The sequence below is a fragment of the Bufo bufo genome, chromosome 3, assembly GCF_905171765.1.
Source record: "Bufo bufo chromosome 3, aBufBuf1.1, whole genome shotgun sequence".
NCBI lineage: Eukaryota > Metazoa > Chordata > Amphibia > Anura > Bufonidae > Bufo > Bufo bufo.
In genome coordinates, this window is record NC_053391.1 from 554,531,479 (window position 1) to 554,552,455 (window position 20,977).

A 20,977-nucleotide genomic window follows, 5' to 3' on the forward strand; every position below is an offset into this window, starting at 1 on the left:
GCCATACACACTTTAGTCCGTATTGGGTGTTGCCGTGGTTTAAACTGGCCATACACTTTCAATGAAAGATCTTTCTGGGAACGTTCTTTCAAAGAAAGATATCACAAACTAAAGGTCCAACTATTGGCCAAAATTTTCAAGCATGGCCGACTTCTCTTCAGATGATAATGCTCTGCCATCAGCTTCTGAAACAATCATTTGTTAAATTTCAGCCGCTGACTGATCGTTTTGGTTAAAATCATCTATTTTGATCAACTTTAGATAAATGTATATAGCCACCTTAAGAGATCAGATGGAATCCCATCTGCTTTACGTTCTGCCCTTGACTGTATTGCAATGAGATTTGTAAAATCATGAAGATCACTCTTGGTTAAGGAGGACCTTTTCAGTTGACAGTGACATCCTTCTATATTCATTTATAGACCTCACCTTAAAATATTGTTCTGGAAAGGTTCTGGGTTTGTCAGGAGCTTGTTCTCCCAAGGATCCTTGAGCTTGATAAGTAAACAGCAAGTGCATACATGTGGTGACTTATTAATTGTGCGTTGTGTCCCTGGTGAGATCCAACCTGTTACTGACAGATCGGCATCAGGTCACAGGCCATTCCCGCTGAGCCGTTTTGTGGCCGGTCAAGCAAGAAACTTCATTTATCACAATGTCCTCAAGAAATAAGAGATGCAACAGAAAGGAATCTGTCCCCTTGTCTCTGGCAACCCTTTCGAGGTTCGCTGTTCCTTATGATTGTATCAGTGGCTAAGTTCCAGATCCTCAAGGTCTCTAAAGTTTTAAAGGGAACCTGTCACCGGGTTTTTGTGTATAGAGTTGCTAGACGGCCGCTAGCACATCCGCAATACTCAGTCCCCATAGCTCTGTGTGCTTTATTGTGTAAAAAAACTTGATTTGATCCATATGCAAATTACCCTGAGAAGTGTCCTGTACGTGAGATGAGTCCAGCATGAAGGAGCCCAGCACCACCCCGCATCCTCAGAATCTCCTCCTTGCTCCCTGACATCAGAAAGCCAGAACGCCGTAATCTTGCGATGCGCGAGCAAGCGCATGTGCAGTTCCTTCCCTGAGGCTGATGCCAGCACAGGGAAGGAACACTGACGACACTGCGCATGCGCCAGCTCGTGTGTCGCGAGATTATGGCGCTCTGGCTTTCTGACGTCGGGGAGCAAGGAGGAGATTCGGAAGATGTGGTGCTGGGCTCCTTCACGCTGGACTCCTCTCATGTACAAGACCCATCGGGTTAATTTGCATATGTATCAAATCGGTTTTTTTAAAACAATAAAAGCACACAGAGCTATGGGGACTGGGTAATGCGGATGTGCTAGCGGCCATCTAGCAACCCATGTCCTCAGCTCTATACCCAAAATCCCGGTGACAGGTTCCCTTTAAGTGGTAGTTCATATCAGACATCCATACATATATGTAGTTCTGTAGGACCATAAGCCTGGTTTATTGAAAGCTTAGTCATCTGGCGCTCAGACATCTGAATGGAGAAGTGAGCGTACCTTACCCGTAGTGATGAAATGTCACTTGTCTGGCCATACGTCATTGATCTTGAGAACTTCTGTAAATTGACACTAGCTGTACGTAACATCTGCATGTAGCTAGATCTACCCAGAGACCCGTTACATTACGTTGCCTAATTGTGGAACAGGTGCCAAGGCTTTGCCACGTGGAGAAATAGCTTTCCATTGAGCTGCCATAACTTGAGAAGCGTATGTTTTAGGCTACATGCACACGACAGTTGTTTTTCTCTGCGTCTGTTCTGTTTTTGTGTTTTTTTTTGGCTGATCGGATGGTTACCCATGCATTTCTATGGAGCCTTTAAAATTGCGGTGTAGTCAACCATTTCTTTTCTGCGTCCGCTGTCCGGGTTTCCCGTCCGCAAAAAAAGTATTGCATGTCCTATTGTCCGCAATAAACGTTTTGCGGACCCATTGAAGTCAATGGGTCCGCAAAACATGCGGATGGCCAATGGAAGCCATCCGTATGTCATCCGCATCTTCTTTTTTTTTTTTTTTTTGCGTATGGTTGCTAGGAAACCTGTATATACCAGTATCCTGGGTGGGGATATTTACATTTTAAGAATTACAGCCTTCAGTTGTTTTTTTTTTTTTGCGGACACACAAATACAACCTACAAAATTTGTGGACAAACTGAACTGATGTGGATGTAAAAAAAATAGGAACACGGATCCGCTATTTGCGGACCGCAAAAAACTGTCGTGTGCATGTAGCCTTACTCTGTTATGTTTAGGGAGTTAATGGGTAATGCCACGTCCTTTCCGTATTGAAGGGTCGTGTGGGCTTTACAAGTGTCGTGGTGGCAGAGGTCACATTTTCTCTGTTTAATTACATTTGAGTGACGGCAGCCTGGGCGTGCTGTACCAGCGACACATTTGGTGCTAGTCCGCTTTACATTGCGGCTAATCGGCTAATGATATGTTTGCTCCCCAGTTGCTGTCTATTAACTTGATCTAATTTACGGTAATTGCACTTTTCTCAGTGACATTACCCTGACACGCTGCTGTCTGTGGCTTTTTTTTCCCCCTTGATCTTTTTAATAATCCATTAGTTTTTCCGGTCTTCCCAGCAAGTAGTGGCACGGCAGTCACACCCTGTCTCTCTAAATTGCCCACATTTAATGATTACTTTGTTTAAGCTGTATTAGCCACTATCCTATGGAGAGCAGATGGCTCATGGAGTTGGGGACAATAAGATGATTGAGCTTTTGGTAGACAGGAGCAGGGACACGGGCCCTTGAAAGCTGGTAGCCATATGCCCGGTGGAGTTTTATAGCCAGGACTAGTTTATTTACTTTGTGTGTCACAAGCAGGAACCATACGATACCATACAATTACAAGTTCTCTATTCTCCATATGGCTCATTTTTTATTTTATGGTCTAGCAAATAGTAGTATTGTATCCTTATTTGTAGAAGTTTGAGTTCCTCATTCACTAAATGTAGTGTAACGATGATGCTTCATCTCGGCTTCCATTCTGTCTTCGTAGTTCAGTGAACCTGTCGTGTGTTGATGGTGAAGCCAGATCCCTTCATGACAGTCTTTGTTCTCAGGACCTCTGCTGACACGTCAGCCTGGTTTTGATGACCTAAACTGGTTTTGCAGTATCTAAGCACCTGCAGCAAACACAGGTGATACGGCCTGAAGGCTTGTTTACATGTCTGGAGAAGTCCTTGTCATCTCCTTCTCATGGCCTATAGTAAGTCTGGAAGTTCCCGTGGGTTTGAGGCCTTTACGTTATGTCTTCTTTATAAGCGTTGTTATGTAGAAATTAGACCTTTTGTGGTCATCCCTTACATCACTTGCTGTCTTTAAGGTTTAGCAATAAGGGACAGAAGCTTTGGGGTTGGTTTTGATGACGTTACTTTCTTCCTCCAGCTCAGCACTAAGCATTTCCCCATAGACATTTTTAACCTTTTACATGGGTACTATCCGCTGTCGCCATGCTCACAGGAGTCCACTCTAGGAGTCATGTGCATCTTTGGAGCCAACCACATGACCAGTTAAAGAGGTCCCCAGTCAAGAGCTATTCAAAGTCGGTGCAACAGGTTATAAAATGAAGTAGTAAACTTTCCCCCACTCCACGCCCCCAGCATTGTATTTACCAGACTCGCAAAGTCTTTTATGTTCATTTAATTGCGTAAAAAAGTTTATTCTGCGCAGGCTGGAGACGCAGTGTCTCGTTAACATCTGGCAAGAAGTGACAACTATTCTGTCGACTCTCCAAATTGTGCTCCTTAAAGGGAATGTCTCCTGATGACACCACCTGTTTACATTGAGTGAGCGTTTGTCTCTGAAAGTCTGACTCTAGATACATAGACAGATCAGCCAGACCAAGAGGTGCTGTTTGCAGAAGCTTTGAGGACCCTTTTTAAGGCTAGGTTCACACCAGCGCTAGAAATTTCCATCATTTTTGCTCCATAAGAGGAGTAGAACAACGAAAATACAGGAAGTTTGGGATTCGGAATATAACTGAACGGAGGCGAACACACCCTTTTCACTATAACAGGGTTTGGTTTCTATTTGAGGTGCTGCTTTTTACCGGACAAAAAAGGCCTGCATTTGGGACTTTGTTTGCCCTCTCTATTTGAAAGGATCTGCGACGGAAGGCAGACCAGAACATTGCCTGACCTTGTCCTACAACACCGGTTAGAGTAAAGTAGAGCAACACTCGCTGACACACTGAAACAGAAGTAGTGGTAGCATGCGAAAATTAACCCAGCCCCACCCCTAATTTAATAAATTCTAGTGGGTGGTTTCGCACATAGAATTGATGCAGTTTTTTTTTTAGCTAAAGCCTTAACTGGATTCAAAAGGAATTATAAATATAAAGAAAGGTTGTATACTTCTACTTCCTGCTGGATCCAGGTCAGATATAAGCTAAAAAAATTAATTGCGTCAGACAGAGCAGTGTCGACTTTACAAAAAAAAACTGCGAAACCGCCCCAGTGAGATCTGTAGAAAGAAGAATGGACCTCTTTACTGGTTCTGTAATCAAGGATTTATTGCACAGGAATGCCAATGATTGTGGCCTTATACCTGAAGAAGGACCCAGCCGGGTCCAAAGCGCGTAGTTTTAGTGAAATTATTTAAATCTAACTCCTTTAGGAACAAATCTTTGGCCACATCAGGTATGGCTTCTATTCTTCAATAACATAGATTGGATTACCTTAGTCCTAGAATTAGCCCGGCGGTAAGGTCATTCAGCTGCAGTGTAAGGGCCCATTCACGCGACCGTGTCCGTTTTTGCAGACCGAAAATTGCAGATCCGCAAAACGCGAATACAGGCCGTATAAGACATGTTCTATCTCTTTTGCGTGCTGTCCGCATCTTTTGTGGCCCCATTGAAATGAATGGGTCCGCAAAATTGCGGAACGGAGGCAGACAGAAAAATGCGGTCTTGTGAATGGGCCCTTAGGTGCGCAAAATGTACGTGAGATTTGCCGGATCTCATTCACTTAAGCTGGTGCAGCATTACACTGCATTTTTTCTGCAGGTAGTACGTTCGGGTAGCCTAAGGCTGGGTTCAGACCTGAGCGTATTTGATATGCGCGTTTTTGTCGCCTTAGGCTGGGTTCAGACCTGAGCGTTTTACAGCGCGTTCAAACGCGCTGTAAAACGCTCAACACATGAAAACCAATGCTTCCCTATGGCCCTGGTTCTCACTTGAGCGTTTTACAGCGCGTTTGAACGCGCAGAAAAACGCCCTACGCTCAAACAAGTTCTTGAGCTTCTTTGGGGCGTTTTGACGCGCGTTTGTGGCCATAGGACACTGCAGTCAATCACAAACGCGCGTCAAACGCGCGTTTACTATTGCAAAAAACGCGCATAAAAACGCGTGACAAAAACGTGCGTTAAACGCGCATATAAAATGCGCTCAGGTCTGAACCCAGCCTAAATGTTTTAAAGTGACCCTCCCTGTGAAGCGGTACGGATAGAACCACCCTGAACAGAAGTAGATCTGCACAGCACTTCCCCATTGTTTCTAGCAAATTTAAGATGAATTGTAGTTTCTTCTTCTTTTCAGCTGATGTAATATGTTACCCTCTGGACTGGAAGGGCTTCCTCCGTCTATATATGATGCTTCACATGGTCCGCTCCTCAATGTTCTGCAACAATTCTGCTTTTGCTGCAAATATTACGTTGACTTTGCACGTTTATTACATATTTTGCATTCTTGCCCTTGTGAAGCCTAATGCTGTGATACTCTCACGCCCCCCCCCCCCCCCCCCCACGCCTGCTTGAAAGATTGAGGTTCCCATTGAGATGTAATAAATGAACTTGGAATGAGCCCATTTTTCCCACAGAATATGCCCCTTGTTTTCAGTTCTGGACCTCGAGTAGTACAATGGCAGAAATTGTCTTTGGTAATGAATTGCGAGTTATTAAAATTTACGCCGGACAACGTGAAAGAGACTTTTATGAGTGTGGACTGTGGATAAAGGGCTCTCCTTATAAGCAGGAGAACATTATGGAGAAATATGGCGTGAAGACAAGAATGTGGCAGATGCCGTTTAGATGTAAATGTCTTTGCGTATTTAAATATATGAATATTAAATATTGTGATGGCTTCTTCAATAATGGTGGCTTTGTAGAGTCCGCGTGGAACCAGCGTCATTTTGCTTGACTTTTTGATGCAAGCAGATGTTTGACGTCACTCCTGCATTGTGCCTGTGGCCAGGGTGACACGTGCCGTGCAGTAGTGGTCCGCCAAGTTGAAGGCATGAAGCTGCCCACATTGGAATGGCTTACTACAGCCTCGGCCTCCGCTCTACCTTGAAGGTTCTTGAGATTTTTGGTGGAATTTATAATACAGCGCCAAGAAATTTTTTTAGTTTTTTTTTTAAAAAATCTTTGTCAAAAGTAAGCCACTGGCAGCGGGGGTGAAAAATAGTGGGATCTAAGGGTTTCTTGTAGCTGGAGACTCAAGTCATTAAGGACCATGTTGGATGTGATCATAGCAGTTACACACACCTGAAGAATTACCGTCCGCATCTGCTGGGGGTTGTAATCCAGCAGTGTCCTGTCTTGCATAGTTCACATTGGCGTTAGAAATTCTTTTGTACTGTTCCGTCTTAGGCGCGGAAAAAGGGCATTAAAGCAGGGAAACATCTGCTACATGATGGGCACCAACAGATCCTGACGGACCTCATTGACTATGTCCATCATTTTACTGGAAAAAATAATGCATGTTGCGCTTTTTCCTCGCATATATGACAGAAACTTTGATTCCTCCGATGCAGATGTGAACATAGCCTGATCAGGATGGTGGCTCGGTGGTTAGCATTGGTGCCTTGCAGCGCTGGGCTCCTAGGTTCATCCTGACCACGGACAAACATCTACATGAAGTTTGTATGTTCTACTCATGTTTGCAGCCCCCATAGAAATGAATGGGTCCATGTGGCTCGGACATGGAACGAAAATACATTTGTGTGCATGATGCCTAAAGAACGGCAGAATGTCGGTGCTATATAAGAGAGTAAAACCAATAATAAAAAAGGTGGTAGTATCTGGCTATAGCGTAAAAGGCAACATTTGCATGAATTGGTTAATGAGGCCCATGTTCTGATACAGCTCATTATACCTCATTTCCTTAGAAAAGGTCATCACCAACAACCTAACAGGCTCAGTAGACACCTCGGTGTTAATTTGCCTGTTCAGTAACCATTTCACCCAGTCTTGCATTTGCACACAATGTATTTAATACGTCTAATCCCAGATTAACCTACTGAATTCCTTATTGTTGTCTTGGTACCATGTCTAAGATTATCATCCCATTTAGCATGCCACTCTTAATGAATGTCTTTGTTTTAAAGAATTGAATCATTTGTTTGCATTCATACGGCCGCTGTATAAATGCTGTAAGGCCTCGTTCACACTGTTTGACGTCCGTGGAAAATTGGTCCATGTTTCATACATGAAGAATGCGCATGTTTGGTCTGTCTGTTTTTTGCCCTCCATCGTAATCCATATCCCGCATACACTGCTCAACTCATCTCCTACCAATGGTCCGTGAAAAACCACTGACAGAACACGGATGCCTCTCACATCAGTGGTTTTTCACAGACTCTGGCTACATGCACTCGACCGTATATTCGTATGCCATAGGACATGTTATATTTTTGGACAAGAATAGGACATGTTATATTTTTTTTTGCGGGTTCACGGAACGGAGATGCGGATAGCACACGGTTTGCTGTCTGCATTTTTTGAGGACCCATTGAATTGAATGGGTCTGCATCCTATCCACAAAAAAAACGGAACGGAAACAAAATACGTTCGTGCATGAGGCCTAAATGTGACAAAGTACAACACTGACTCAAGCAGAACTGACTTCAAATTTTGTTTGTGTCCAATCCATTTTTTTTTTTTTGCGAATAGGATGCAGACCCATTCGTTTCAATGGGTCTGCAAAAAATGCGGACAGCACACCGTGTGCTATCCGCACCCGTATGTCCGTCCCGTAGCCCCGCAAAAAAATATGTTACAATGGATCCGCAAAAATAAAACGGATGGCATATGGATATAATTTTTTTTTTTTTTGCGGACCGCAAAACACATACGGTCGTGTGCATGTATCCTTATCAAATATCTCATGTTACTTGATAAACTTGTCTTATCCGCAGACCTAAGGCCTCTTTCACACGAGCGTGGCAGATTGGCTCTGGGTGCGTTCAGTGAAACTCGCACCATTTTGCAAGCAAGTTCAGTCAGTTTTGTGATTCCGTTCAGTTTTTAATTTTTGTCCGCGTGGGTGCAATGCGTTTTGATGGTAAACTGAAGGTTTACAAACAACATCTCTTGGCAGCCATCAGTGAAAAACGCATCGCACCCGCACTTGCTTCCGGATGCAATACGTGTTTCACTGAAGCCCCATTCACTTCTATGGGGTGCGTGAAAAACGCAGAATATCGAACATGCTGAGATTCTCATGCAACGCAGAACTGATGCGTGAAAAAACCCCACTCATGTACACAGACCCATTAAAATGAATGGGTCAGGATTCAATGCGGGTGCTGTGCATTCACACCACGTATTGCACTTGTGCGGAAAACTCCCTCGGGGCCTAACACTTCTATCTAGAGAAGCCCCTCCAGTTTTCCTACTCCAGATTGCGACTTTTTGTAACTTTTTGAAAAAGTCTCAATGATAAATCTGGAGTGAAACTGATTAACATAGCTAACCACGCCCACTTTTCCCACCCACATTACAAAACTGGATTGAGAGGTGGAAAAAAGGCACAAAAGTTTGCGCACGCGAGTGCAAAAAGTTGCAAAAGCCCTATTCTTGCAACTTTTTGATACCAGAATTCTGGAGTGAAGGTATGATGAATCGGGGCCATAGCAGTGCACGTCTTGTGACTTTACCACTGACCATTGACTACTGATGTGTGAAGAAACTCTTCAAAATCAATAGGTAGGTGTGCTGTCCTTAGAAAATGCAGATGGCACACGTGAAAAATGGATGTGTGAACAAGGCCTAAGTCTGTCACAGCCACTTAACTCTGCACTTTACAGATCATAAACTTTTTGGATGAAATGATTCCTCCCAACATCTCCCACCTCACATGCACGCACTGTTTGACCAAGCGTTACCTCAATTCTCTCGTCCCCATTCAGTTTGCATTTGTCAGCAGCACATCCCCTGTGTACGCGGCGAACCGTCCTGCTGACACGCTAGCATTTGTACGGCCAAATAAAACGTGCAATCAGCCGACAAAAGAGCGCTTGCTTAATTGCCGGCTAATTGGCAGGATGTTTACATGGGACATTGATCAGGAACCAATGTTCATGGGACCATTCATTGTCCTGATCATCAGCACATGTAAAGGTGTCTTTAGACTCTGTGCTGTCAAACCCTGCGCTATTACAATTTTTCGTTTCGTCCAGAAGATAAGGCGCCCGTTTATTAATAGAAACAGTTTCCTTTCCTTTGTTCTCACTTTTTCCTATATTAATTTTTTGCTGAATGATTCCATGTATTGCATGCAGATGTATCACTCATGTGTCACCGTTCTTTGTCTTCATTTAGGGATCTCCAGTGGGTTGGAAGAATGTAAGCCAGGTATCGGAGCATCACAGGTAAGACATCTGTAATATAATATATAATATAATATTATATATGTCAGTGTGCTATTAAAGGGGTTTTCTGGGTCTCCCATATAGGTGACCTATTGTCAGAATGGGTCATCAATATCTGATTCATGGCGGTCTGATTCTTGGCACCCCCGCCGATCACCTGTTTGAGGAGGTGGGAGCGCTCCGGTCTCACAGTACAGCGCTGTACATTGAATAGCGGCTATGCTTGGTATTGTAGCTCAGGCCCGTTCATTTGAATTGCCATGTGACCAATGAAAGTGACATCACTGGTCTAGGAAGAGGATGCAGCGCTCACTGGAGTGCCGCCACCTTCATACAGCTGATCAGTGGGGGTTCCAGGCTTTGTACCCCCACCCATCAGATATTGATGACCTGTCCTACCATCAGTATAGAAGATTTGGACAACCCTTTTAAAAAACATTTCAGATTCCTCGTTTGCATTGCTTTCTCTATGTTGACTATTTATTACCAGATTCCTGGTTTTAGTTTCATATGGCATCTGCTTTCCATGTTCTGCTTATGAGTTTCTATTGTAGTTGGGAACCGTGGACTTTTCGTGCAATTATTATGGAGGAGCGTCGCTCACCATTGTCTTTTCTTTCTTTTCTATAATGTATATTAACTGCATTATCCATTTTTGTTTGGTCAGTGGACTGCTTTTTAGGTAGCATAGTATAGATGGAGTTTATGCACGACTAAGGAGACTCTTGAATAAAGGGCTCCTCAAGCATTAGTGGGTGTTGTGGCTTTCTATGTGAGCAGCCCACAGCCTCATTTAGAAAGAACAATGAGACTTATTGTGCAAGACGCGGCACATATGCTTTGTCCTGGTTAGTGGCAAACGACTGTGAACATGTATGGGGGAAGGAAGCCATTAAATATAAAAGAGCCTTTTTTTCTTTGTTCTTCCAGGAAAACAGTCACTTTAGAAAAAGAAGATTGTGAAACATTTGGATTTGAGATTCAGGTGAGTAAAGTGTGACGGCTAGTAGGGCGTCTCATCACCAGGAGCCTCATCCTCCTCATCACCCTACCTCGGAGTCATGTCCTTTTCATTTCCTAGGCTTTCTGGTCAGTTACAGTCAAACCTTAGTGATACTGTTGGATCCAATGATCATGGAATTATCCATATTCATTGAGATCTAGAGCGCCACTACAGGAGGAACTGAAAATTACACATTGCCTTTTCACATTACTGGGCAGTACAGGGCACCCTCCTGAAAGAGGCTTTTTTTTTTTTTTTTTACCATTCTTCACTCTGGCCAAGAAATGTGCCCCCCCCCCCCCCCCCTAAATCTCTAATAGGGTATAGGAAAATGGCTTTTCTAAACTGGACAACTCCTGACCCCCTTTTTCTATGGCTGTAAACATGCATGCTCAGCCTGGCGTGTATATTTATGGTAAAGTCATGTCACTCGTATGCCAGTCTAAGAATAAAGATTGTTGTGAATGGTAGTAAATGATTCAAAAAGGGGCACACCTCTTAATAAATGTGACACACTTTAGACTATTAGGAATAGATTTATGCCGAAACTTGCGCCATTTTCTGGCTTTAGTATTAATAAATCTGTTTAAAAGTTCTAGTCCATGTCCCCCACCAGCAAGCCTTGCTGACTATTTTGGAACACATGGTTTAAAAAGTGAAATTCAAAGTATGTTAGTTTTTTTAAAGGCTTAGTTTATGCAAAAAAAAAAAGTGACTTAAAGGGAACCTGTCACCTGGATTTTGGGTATAGAGCTGAGGCCATGGGCTGCTAGATGGCTGCAAGCACATCCACAATACCCAGTCCCCATAGCTCTGTGTGCTTTTATTGTGTAAAAAAAACCAATTTGATACATATGCAAATTAACCTGAGATGTGTCCTGTCCCTGACTCATCTCACGTACAGGACTCATCTCAGGGACAGGACTCAGGTTAATTTGCATATGTATCAAATTGGATTTTTTTTACACAAAAGCACACAGAGCTATGGGGACTGGGTATTGCGGATGTGCTAGCGGCCATCTAGCAGCCCATGTCCTCAGCTCTATACACAAAATCCCAGTGACAGGTTCCCTTTAAACCTGAAGGCCTGTGTGATTTGCGCAAGTTAAAGGGATATTCCGGTTGTCACAAGTTATTCACAGTGCACAGGATGGAGAATAAATATTAAACTGAATAGGAGCCCCCTTAACCCTTAGGGCCGAAGGTCGATCAACCACATTGCTGCTCCGTTTATCTCTATGGGAGTGCTGGAGACAGCCAAGTACAGCGCCCAGCTATTTCTAGGACAGGGATCAGCAACCTCCAGCACTCCAGCTGTTCTGAAACTACAACTACCAGAATCCTCCTTTCACTTCTTTGGGAGTTACAAGAACAGCCGAGTAAGTGCATGCTGGGAGTTGTAGTTTCACAGCAGCTGGAGTGCCGAAGGTTGCTGATCCCTGTTCTAGAACGTCACTAGAGATGGATGAAATTGCAGTTTTGGGGGGCTCCGAGGGGTGTGGAGTCCTTTCGTGATCAATGGGATTCCAGCAGTAGGACCTCCAGCCAATCTAATAGTTCTGGGAATAGAGGGTAACTTGTAATCGGAATACCCCTTTAGTTCTTTTCATTTCGTGAACAAGAGATGTCATCTCCCGGCGGTGTTGGATGGAACATGATAGGCCACCGCTTTTTTCTTTGATGCATTTCCTTTCCTAGAATATGCTTCAGTACGTCCCGAATCCCTTTTAATTAGACTGTATTAATACTGGACAAGTATGAACGGTTTAATAAAATGTACCCTGTGATTATGGATCCAGCAAGTGGTTAATTAATAATGGCTACATCCGTTCACTTAGCCGGGCTCCTGGATTATCATCTGTTAAGTAAACAGAAGCATCTGGCACTGTGTTCATCCAGCGCAGCCGCCTGTCATGGTTGCTAGGAAGTGTTCAGACCAAGTGTTTGCGCAGCGTCATTTTTTCCATATTTGTCTGACCATTTCCAGCTCTTCTCGAGGACTGCGGAGGTTTATTCTTGTGTTATCTCTCAATATCAAGCTAGACAGCATTTTCCAAAAAGTTTTCTTCCAATCTTTAGTGTCACTTTGGCATCATCGCCTCCTACCCAGTTATCCATCCTCTTCTTTAGCCTTGTCTCTAATGACATATGTGCCATTTTTCTCGTTCTCTAGACGTACGGATTACATCACAAGGACAGAAACGCAGTGGAAATGTTCACGTTTGTCTGTCGGGTACACGAAGGAAGTCCTGCCATGTTGTGTGGGTTGAAAGTTGGTACGTGTATTTTATTTTATTTTTTCAAGATAAGCCCCCCAGAGCAGGTTTTTTACATTTGGCTCGGTTCAAGTAAAATGCAAGCGTTGCATTTATCTAGAATTTCCTTGGGTTATCACCATCATCCTGCTGCCGTTAGAAGTAATGCGAGTGGTTTTGCTTAGGAAACCAAAGACGTGACTTCCTGTCTGAGCTGCTCTTTCCAGTTAATGATTCTTAGAGTAATTGCTTTGTGCTGCTTATTATCAAAGTGTAAGACAGTTGCTTATGTATATGTATTGTAGCTGTTATGACTGACAGTATAGGCAGGTCTGTATGCCTGAGAGGTAACTGGTAAGAAACGATCGACTGGTGGACTACGAGAGTGCAAAGGAAATGAGAAAAGGAAAATCCTATCCCCTAGAAGACAAATGTGACCTCTGGTCATTTATCTAATCAGGCGAGGTCCCTGCATAGTTTGTACTAGTATGTCTTAGTAAGACGTTTTAGGGCTGATTCAGGAAAGACAGGCCATGTGTTGGCCACATCTCCCGGTCCGACCGCTGCTCCCCTAACCCGAACTGACTGCATCATAGTGGTTTATAAAACAATCCATTCCTATCTGATTGCGGGTCTGTTGTACTGTACTCACATCATCCATGGGAGTTCAGTACTATAGAGCCACGATCAGATAGGAACGGACATATCCTAAGTCGCTATGATGCAGGCAGTTTGGGGTCAGGGGAGCTACGGTGGGTCCTGGAGATGCAACAACACACGGCCTGAGCGTGATCATGTGACTCGCCCTCTATTTATTGCGTGAGGTCAGACTGAATGTTGCTCAGCAATGCACTTTGTCAATTTTCTGTCAAACACTCTAAGGTGTCACAGAATTTCAAACATTTTAACTACTGTGTATCTAATATTTTCCCCACAAAACCTATGAGAATTTCGGACTCATTTGTGGTAAAAAAAAATTATAACGGACACGAGTGACTGATAATAAAATGCACAACTTTTACTTTCGAGGCGTTACCGAAATGAAGCTGTGGTGGTTTGACTATACATGGTGAAATTCCATTTTATCTAGGCTTTGCCACATCAATATGTCCCCTGTGAATGTACCTTTTTGTGAAATGATAGTAGGCCTTAGACTTAAAGGGAATCTGTCCGCACTGTTAAACATGAATTTGGGACGGAGATAAAACCGCAGCATGTTGCGGTATTATCTCCGTCCTGGAAAGTCAAAAAGACTGAACTGAAGACATCCTGAACGGATTTCTCTCCATTCAGAATGCATGGGGATAAAACTGATCCGTTCTTTTCCGGTATTGAGCCCCTAGGACGGAGCTCTATATGCCGGAAAAGAAAAACGCTAGTGTGAAAGTACCCTCAGGTGTATATTTGGTGATATGGACAGAAACCCACAAGATCTGAGATCTGTGCAGAAAGTACATAAATAGTATAAAGACAATACAAACTATCCACGATCCTGGTGAATGACTGTATAATGTATATGAACCCTGACAGCATTGTTTACTAGTGTTTCCTTCCCTCAACTCTGGTTACTTTCTTAAATCTGGTTCATTTCTTGTATTTTAAGAAAATCTGCCGTCCATGTCCAATGTTTGTTTGGCTAATGATTCTGTGACTTTGAACAGCAGTGTGTTAATGTGAAACTCATGTTCGCTGGGATGTTTTTGTTCAAGTCCCTGTTGCTTTTTTACATTATACAGCATGTTCAGTGCAGGAAATGAGTCAGTGAAGCCGAGGACTTGGACAGGAGCCTCCGATTGTGTCCACAGGACGGAGAGAGCATGAACCTCTTCTGTTCCTGCTCTAATCAGAGCTGCCAAATGTTTTAGAAATTCGGGGAAATCCTTGCATTTCAGGCCATATGACCACAGCCTAGAGTTTAGGTTATAGTTGCTGTAATTCTCTAATATAACTGCATTGCGGTCTCCTAGTAGATATAGTCTCCTTTTTACCACTAGGACCTCGTTCTCTACAGTACATTTCCCCTCACTTGAGTCAGTGCCTCCTAGCTAGCGTCCATACATAAACCTTGTTCTCCTGCGTTTTAAGGCCTCATGCACACAACGTATCCATTTTGCAGTCCAAAAATCGGCAGTGTGCGTTCCATATTTAACCGTTCTGCGCATCCCGTCTTATGTTAAAAATGCTTATTCTTGTACAAGAATAGGACATGTTTTATGCATTTTGCTGGACCATGGAACGGACATATGGATGGGGACACCACACAGTGTGGCCCCATGGAAATGAATGGGTCCACCTCCGATCCGCAAAAAATGCAGATTGGCTGCGGACTAAAAATATGTCCATGTGCTTGAGGCCTTATAGCTAGCGTACATTACTGATCTACCCAGTGATTTTTCTATTAGAGTATTAGGACATATGACAAGGTTGCATGCGCTAACAAAATGCATGCTGCTTATTTAGTTCTGCGACTGACCTCCGTGTACTTTGGCCTCCATGTAAATTGCTTATGTCTTATTTTTTTTTAGGTGATATAATTGCTGGTGTAAATGGCCTCAACATGGAAGGAGTCAGGCACAAAGACATTGTAGAACTGATTAAAGCGTCTGGGAATAAAATCAGGTAGGATTATTATGACATTTTTTCCAGTTACAGAACAATGTGCTATTTTACATCTAGTCCAAAGCACTGGGGAACGTGGCCAGTTGTTGCTTCCCACAAATGTATTTTCAATCTTCCTGTACATCGCTGGGGTACTTCTAGCCTTTTGCTGCCAGTGGTGGAAGGTAAAATGATATCACCGTCCCTCGTTTTGCCGCCAAATTGGTGAGAGGGACGGCTACATGTGACAAGCACAGCTTGATGCCATAGCTGTTTTTCAAGTCTTTAGCAGAGTGGTCATACCTTAAATATGCTGGTTCCTCAGTGCAAGTATTGGCTCCTGTAGTAATGCCCATAATGGCGGACCCGCAACAGTCACCATAGAATTATAACTAAGGCTACTTTCACACTAGCGTTTACGTTTTCCGGTATTGAGATCCGGCAGAGGATCTCAATACCAGAGAGAAACACTTCCGTTTTGTTCCCATTCATTGTCAATAAGGACAAAACTGAACAGAACGGAATGTTCCAAAATGCCTTTCGTTCCTTTTGGTTGCGTTCCTATACCGGAGAGCAAACCGCAACAAGCTTGTGTCCGAGAAAACTGATCCAGCACCATTGACTTAAGTTGTGGGTCATACTGGATCCGTTTTCTCGGACACAATAGAAAACTGATCCGTCCCCCATTGACATACAATGGTTTTAATGCTGCATCCATCATTGCCATTTTAAAGATAATACAATCAGATCCGTTCGTAACAGATGCAGACTGTTGTATTACCAGAAACTGAAGCGCTTTTTCTGATCCTTGTCGGATCAGGCAAAAAGGCAAGTGTGAAAGTAGCCTGATCCGTTTCTGGGCAGCCACTCTCCGTTCCTCTTCTTTATGACATTTGGGAGTTCTAGCTGTGAGCCTAATTATTCAATCAGTGGGTAGCTGAGCGCCTTGACATGACTGCTGATTTACGGAGCGGAGTCTATTACTGATATATTGGATTCATTTATCTTACCTCTGAAATAGAATAAACAGTGTTTGTGCGAGGCTTCAGGATTTCACTGGTGCAGTCTCCTTGTAAGTTGTACATTTTATGTGGCTGTGGATTCATTCTCTTGTGTTGTCTAACAGGCTGGAGACGGTCTATGGTTCCGCCATCCGAAAAGCTGAACTGGAGGCCAGACTACAGTATTTAAAGGTCAGTGATGGTCAGTAACTCCCCGGGGGATCTCCTATATGTTGCTGTCTCCCTTGTGGCTGTGCTGATGCAGTGCCTCAAAATAAGATGAGCTATGTCTGGTCCATTGGGCTGTATGGCTGAGCATAAACTGATACAATATAATAACATTGTTAAACACGTTGTCCCTCGACAAATATTCAAAATTTTTCCCACCAGCACCTGGATCTGAATACTTTTGTACTTAAAAATTTGGAATAGATACTGAGTTATTCAATGAAATTTATATCTGTAGCACCACATACTTTTTTCCCTTAAAGGTGTTTTCCAAGACTTTGTACTGCTGACCTATCCTTAGGATAGGTCATCATTATCTGATCGGTGGGGGTCCAACACCAAGCACAGCGCCGTACATTGTATAGTGGCTGTTCTTGGTATCACGCTTGGCCCCATTCATTTTATGGCCAAAGAAAAGCTGAGAGAAGGCTGTTGCGCTCACAGGAGCCGCCGGTGCCTTCTCAAACATCTGATCGGAGAGGGTTCCGGGTGTTCGATCCTCACTGATCAGATACTGATAACCTATCTAGAGGATAGGTCATCAGTATACAAATCTCGGGAAAACCCTTTTAAATTCTCTGTCCAGCTCGCTGACACGTATGCATAGTAGGGATCGACCGATATTGATTTTTTAGGGCCGATACCGATAATTTGTCAACTTTCAGGCCGATAGCCGATAATTTATACCGATATTCTGGGTATTTTTTTTATTTTTGAAGCAAAAAAAAATTTCCTACACAAATCTGCTGAAAATTAATGTTTATTGTGAACGTGTATTATTATTTTATTTTTTTTGTAAATCTTTTTCATTTATACTTAATATTTTTGTGTTGTTTTTTTTTACTAACTTTTAGCCCCCTTAGGGACTAGAGCCCTTGTCCTATTCACCCTGATAGATCTCTATCAGGGTGAATAGGAGCTCACACTGTCCCTGCTGCTCTGTACTCTGTGCACACAGCAGCAGGGAGCTGAACATGGCAGCCAGGGCTTCAATAGCGTCCTGGCTGCCATGGTAACCGATCGGAGCCCCAGGCTTACACTGCTGGGGCTCCGATCGGAGGAGCAGGGGAGAGGGGATCCTGTGGCCACTGCCACCAATGATTAATACTGGGGGGGGGGGGGGGGCGCCACCAATGTTTTTACTATTGGGATGGGGGTGGGGGCCGCACTGCGCCACCAATGATTAATACTAGGGGGCTTGAGGGGGGGGGGGGCGCACTGCGCCACCAATGAAGATACCTCTCTTTCACATACAGGAGGCGGGAGCTGGCTGCAGAGTCACATAGCCTGCTCCCGACCTCTATGAGCGGTAGCTGCGATCAGCGGCACCTAAGGGGTTAACTACCGCGGACCGCAGCTACCGTTCATAGAGGTCGGGAGCCGGCTATGTGACTCTGCAGCCAGCTCCCGCCTCCTGTATATGAATTAATGAAAGACTCATCTTCATTGGTGGCGCAGCGGCCACAGCCCCTCCCCTCCTCTTGTCTCCTCTCCTGCCATTGGCAGACACTGCTTCCTTCTCCCCTGTGCTGCGGAGGGAACAGTTCCCAATACGTTATCGGAATATCGGCAAAATAGATGCCGATACCGATAACGTTCAAAATCCTCAATATCGGCCGATAATATCGGTAAAACCGATAATCAGTCGATCCCTAATGCATAGTTTCATCCTTCAGCTGCAGCAGAAAGGACACGATCCCTGAGCTGCCCGCTAGAAAGAAATCTATCAGAGCAATCAAGCGGGAGATCACCAGATCCATGTGAGGGTCAGCGCTGGTTCTAAGTTTGTTAGAAAGAGATTGTAATGTACTATATCAGATTTTCATTTTTTACATTACTCATGGGTTAACCCCTTTAATTTATTATATAACCCAATAAGAAAACACTCCTCAGGTTCCAAAGTCGACCTGGCAGCTCACTGCTGTCTACTTTGTGCTATTTTCTCCCATTGCTCTGAACTTACTGGTTTCTTTCTCGTTCTCACAGCAAACATTATATGAGAAATGGGAAGAATATCGCTCGCTAATGGTGCAGGAGCAGAGGCTGTTACATGGTAAGTGACATGGTTACAATCTAAAGCTTACACTAGAGTTCTTCCTGCTGAACAGACCCTTCTGTCGAGGCTTCTATCCAGATCGGTCTTAATGGAGGACTGAATTGTGCGATTATAATTTCAGTCCGCTACGAATTCACTTCATTGGTCGGCAAATTGAATTAGTTAGAATTGGTTGCTACTCCAACATTTTTTCATATGGTGTAATGTAGGGGTCCGCTACTGCTGGCACTCCCAGCTGTGGCGAAACTACGACTCCCGGCATGCTCCTTTCACTTCTATGGGAGTTCCGAGAACAGCCAAGCAAGTCTGCATGCTGGGAATCGTAGTTTTACCACAAATGGTTGTTGATCCTGGTGTAACTGCACGGCTTTCCTTTTTCTTTTCTCTCTATATTGTCAGCTGTTTTTATTTTTTTTTATAAATCTGCTGCAGTACTTCTTGTACAACACCAGTACGCGCACACACTACCTGACCTGTGCAGAAGAGCGGTTTATTGCCAGGTCAAAGGTTACACATGGGGTCAGGAGGATTGTTTGTCTTTTACTGGATTAGTTATTAAGTGGATGGAATTTCCTAGATCCCATCATAAGGAGTGGAAAAATGTTTGGAGACGGCAGTTTTTTATGGTTTCCAAACAGAGGACACATGTTTGCATACGTTGCTGCCATGTCTTGATGTGTTTTTGGACTAAGTTGAACCAGGTTCTAATAGTTAAAAAAATATAAAAAATAAAAGTTTTGGTTAACTATGCTCTAGGTCAGTGATGGTGAACCTTTTAGAGACTGATTGCCCAAACTGCAACCCAAAACCCACTTATTTATCGCAAAGCGCCAACGTGGCAGTTTACCCCGAATACTTCAGTCCAGTATAGTATATCTTCCATGTATTTTATCATTTAGCTATAACAGCCTGCCTACATTCAGTGCGCTGCCTGTGCTGTTCATAGCGCACCCTGTGCTGATGAATGGCAGGAAAAGTCTAAGGCATACTGGTACACCATAGACTTTTTCTAGGGTGCGGGTGCCATAGGTTCGCCACCACTGCCCTAGGTTGTCATAATGGGCTTATTTATGCCACCAAAGGAGACAAGGCCAATACTTGTTTCAGTTGAGGTTAACGTTGAGACATGTGGTGCTCAGGCAAGTCAACTTTGCCATGACGTGATTCAGTTCTCTTTTTCTCATGCAATCATTTTCTGTCTTCCAGGCATCGTTGTAAAGGACCCCAGTGTTTATGACACCTTGGAATCCGTCAGGTCATACATTTACGGGACAGTTCCACCATGTACCAAAGATCCACTCCCCAGTACCCTGGCCACTGGAAGTATATGCAGCAGCGCAAGCTGCCTGAGCACAGCCGAGGATACCGAGGAAGCGGTCTATCAGACCTGCTACTTCAGCTCCGACTCTACAGATGATATTCACACCGTTCTCAACAAAAGCACAATCAAGCCTTTCAAGACTCCACTAACTCGCAGCTCGAGTGTGAAGTGTACAAGTCCTGCTACGAACTGGGAGAAGCCCAAGGAGCAGAATACCTTTGTGTCTTTACCCAGGAAAAAACACAAAAGTTTTCGGAAAAGACTTCTGAAGTTTATCCCTGGACTAAACAGATCTTTAGAAGAGGAGGCCAGTCCTCTTTAGCCCCCACCCCCCTTATATAAAAAGTTAAGTTATTTATTTATTGTTCTGGAGAAGAGTGAAAATCTTTGTATTTGTTTTGTTAGACTTTATTGTTAAACTTTATACTATTTTTTGTTTTTCATTAAAATGTTTGCAAAGGTGGCGGGTGCCAAACGCCAGGTTTTTCTATGACGCGTTCAAGTGAATTCTGTTCTTCAAAGGTCTACGGAGGAGTCCCCGAGCCAGCGGGACGCTGCTGCACAGTGAACGGTTTTGTTCTGGTTCAAAGCACTATAGAGTCCTGCTTCCTGTATAGTGCGAGAGCCTAGACACTGCAGCACCTCTCCTTAAATGCCAGGGGAACCTGCCGCACACGAAATCTAGTAACTAAAGCTCTGTCAGGGTCTATGTATGCAACACACTCCCCATTGTGTGGCGGTATGGGCCACGGCTAACTTGTGGATACATTAAATGGTTAATTTCCTGGATTTATAGTTAACTCTTGGCACACAAGGCTCTCATTGAACTTACTGATGTAGTCGTTTTTCTTTTGATGGTGATGAATGTGACTGACGGATTTTTATGTACAGGCTTATTCAGTTG

At 43.7% G+C, this 20,977-nt stretch overlaps 1 protein-coding gene across 1 annotated transcript in view; it reads left to right on the forward strand.

Moving 5' to 3' along the window:
* Positions 1 to 20,535, forward strand: part of TAMALIN (trafficking regulator and scaffold protein tamalin) — a 28,537-nt gene extending 8,002 nt beyond the window's left edge. The window contains exons 2-8 of the mRNA XM_040425471.1: positions 9,562 to 9,611; positions 10,542 to 10,596; positions 12,788 to 12,890; positions 15,395 to 15,488; positions 16,594 to 16,660; positions 18,683 to 18,749; positions 19,959 to 20,535. Coding sequence (XP_040281405.1) covers positions 9,562 to 9,611; positions 10,542 to 10,596; positions 12,788 to 12,890; positions 15,395 to 15,488; positions 16,594 to 16,660; positions 18,683 to 18,749; positions 19,959 to 20,395 — 873 coding nt within the window. The 3' untranslated portion in view covers positions 20,396 to 20,535. The remainder of the gene's footprint in view (positions 1 to 9,561; positions 9,612 to 10,541; positions 10,597 to 12,787; positions 12,891 to 15,394; positions 15,489 to 16,593; positions 16,661 to 18,682; positions 18,750 to 19,958) is intronic.
* The last annotated feature ends 442 nt before the right edge of the window (positions 20,536 to 20,977 follow it).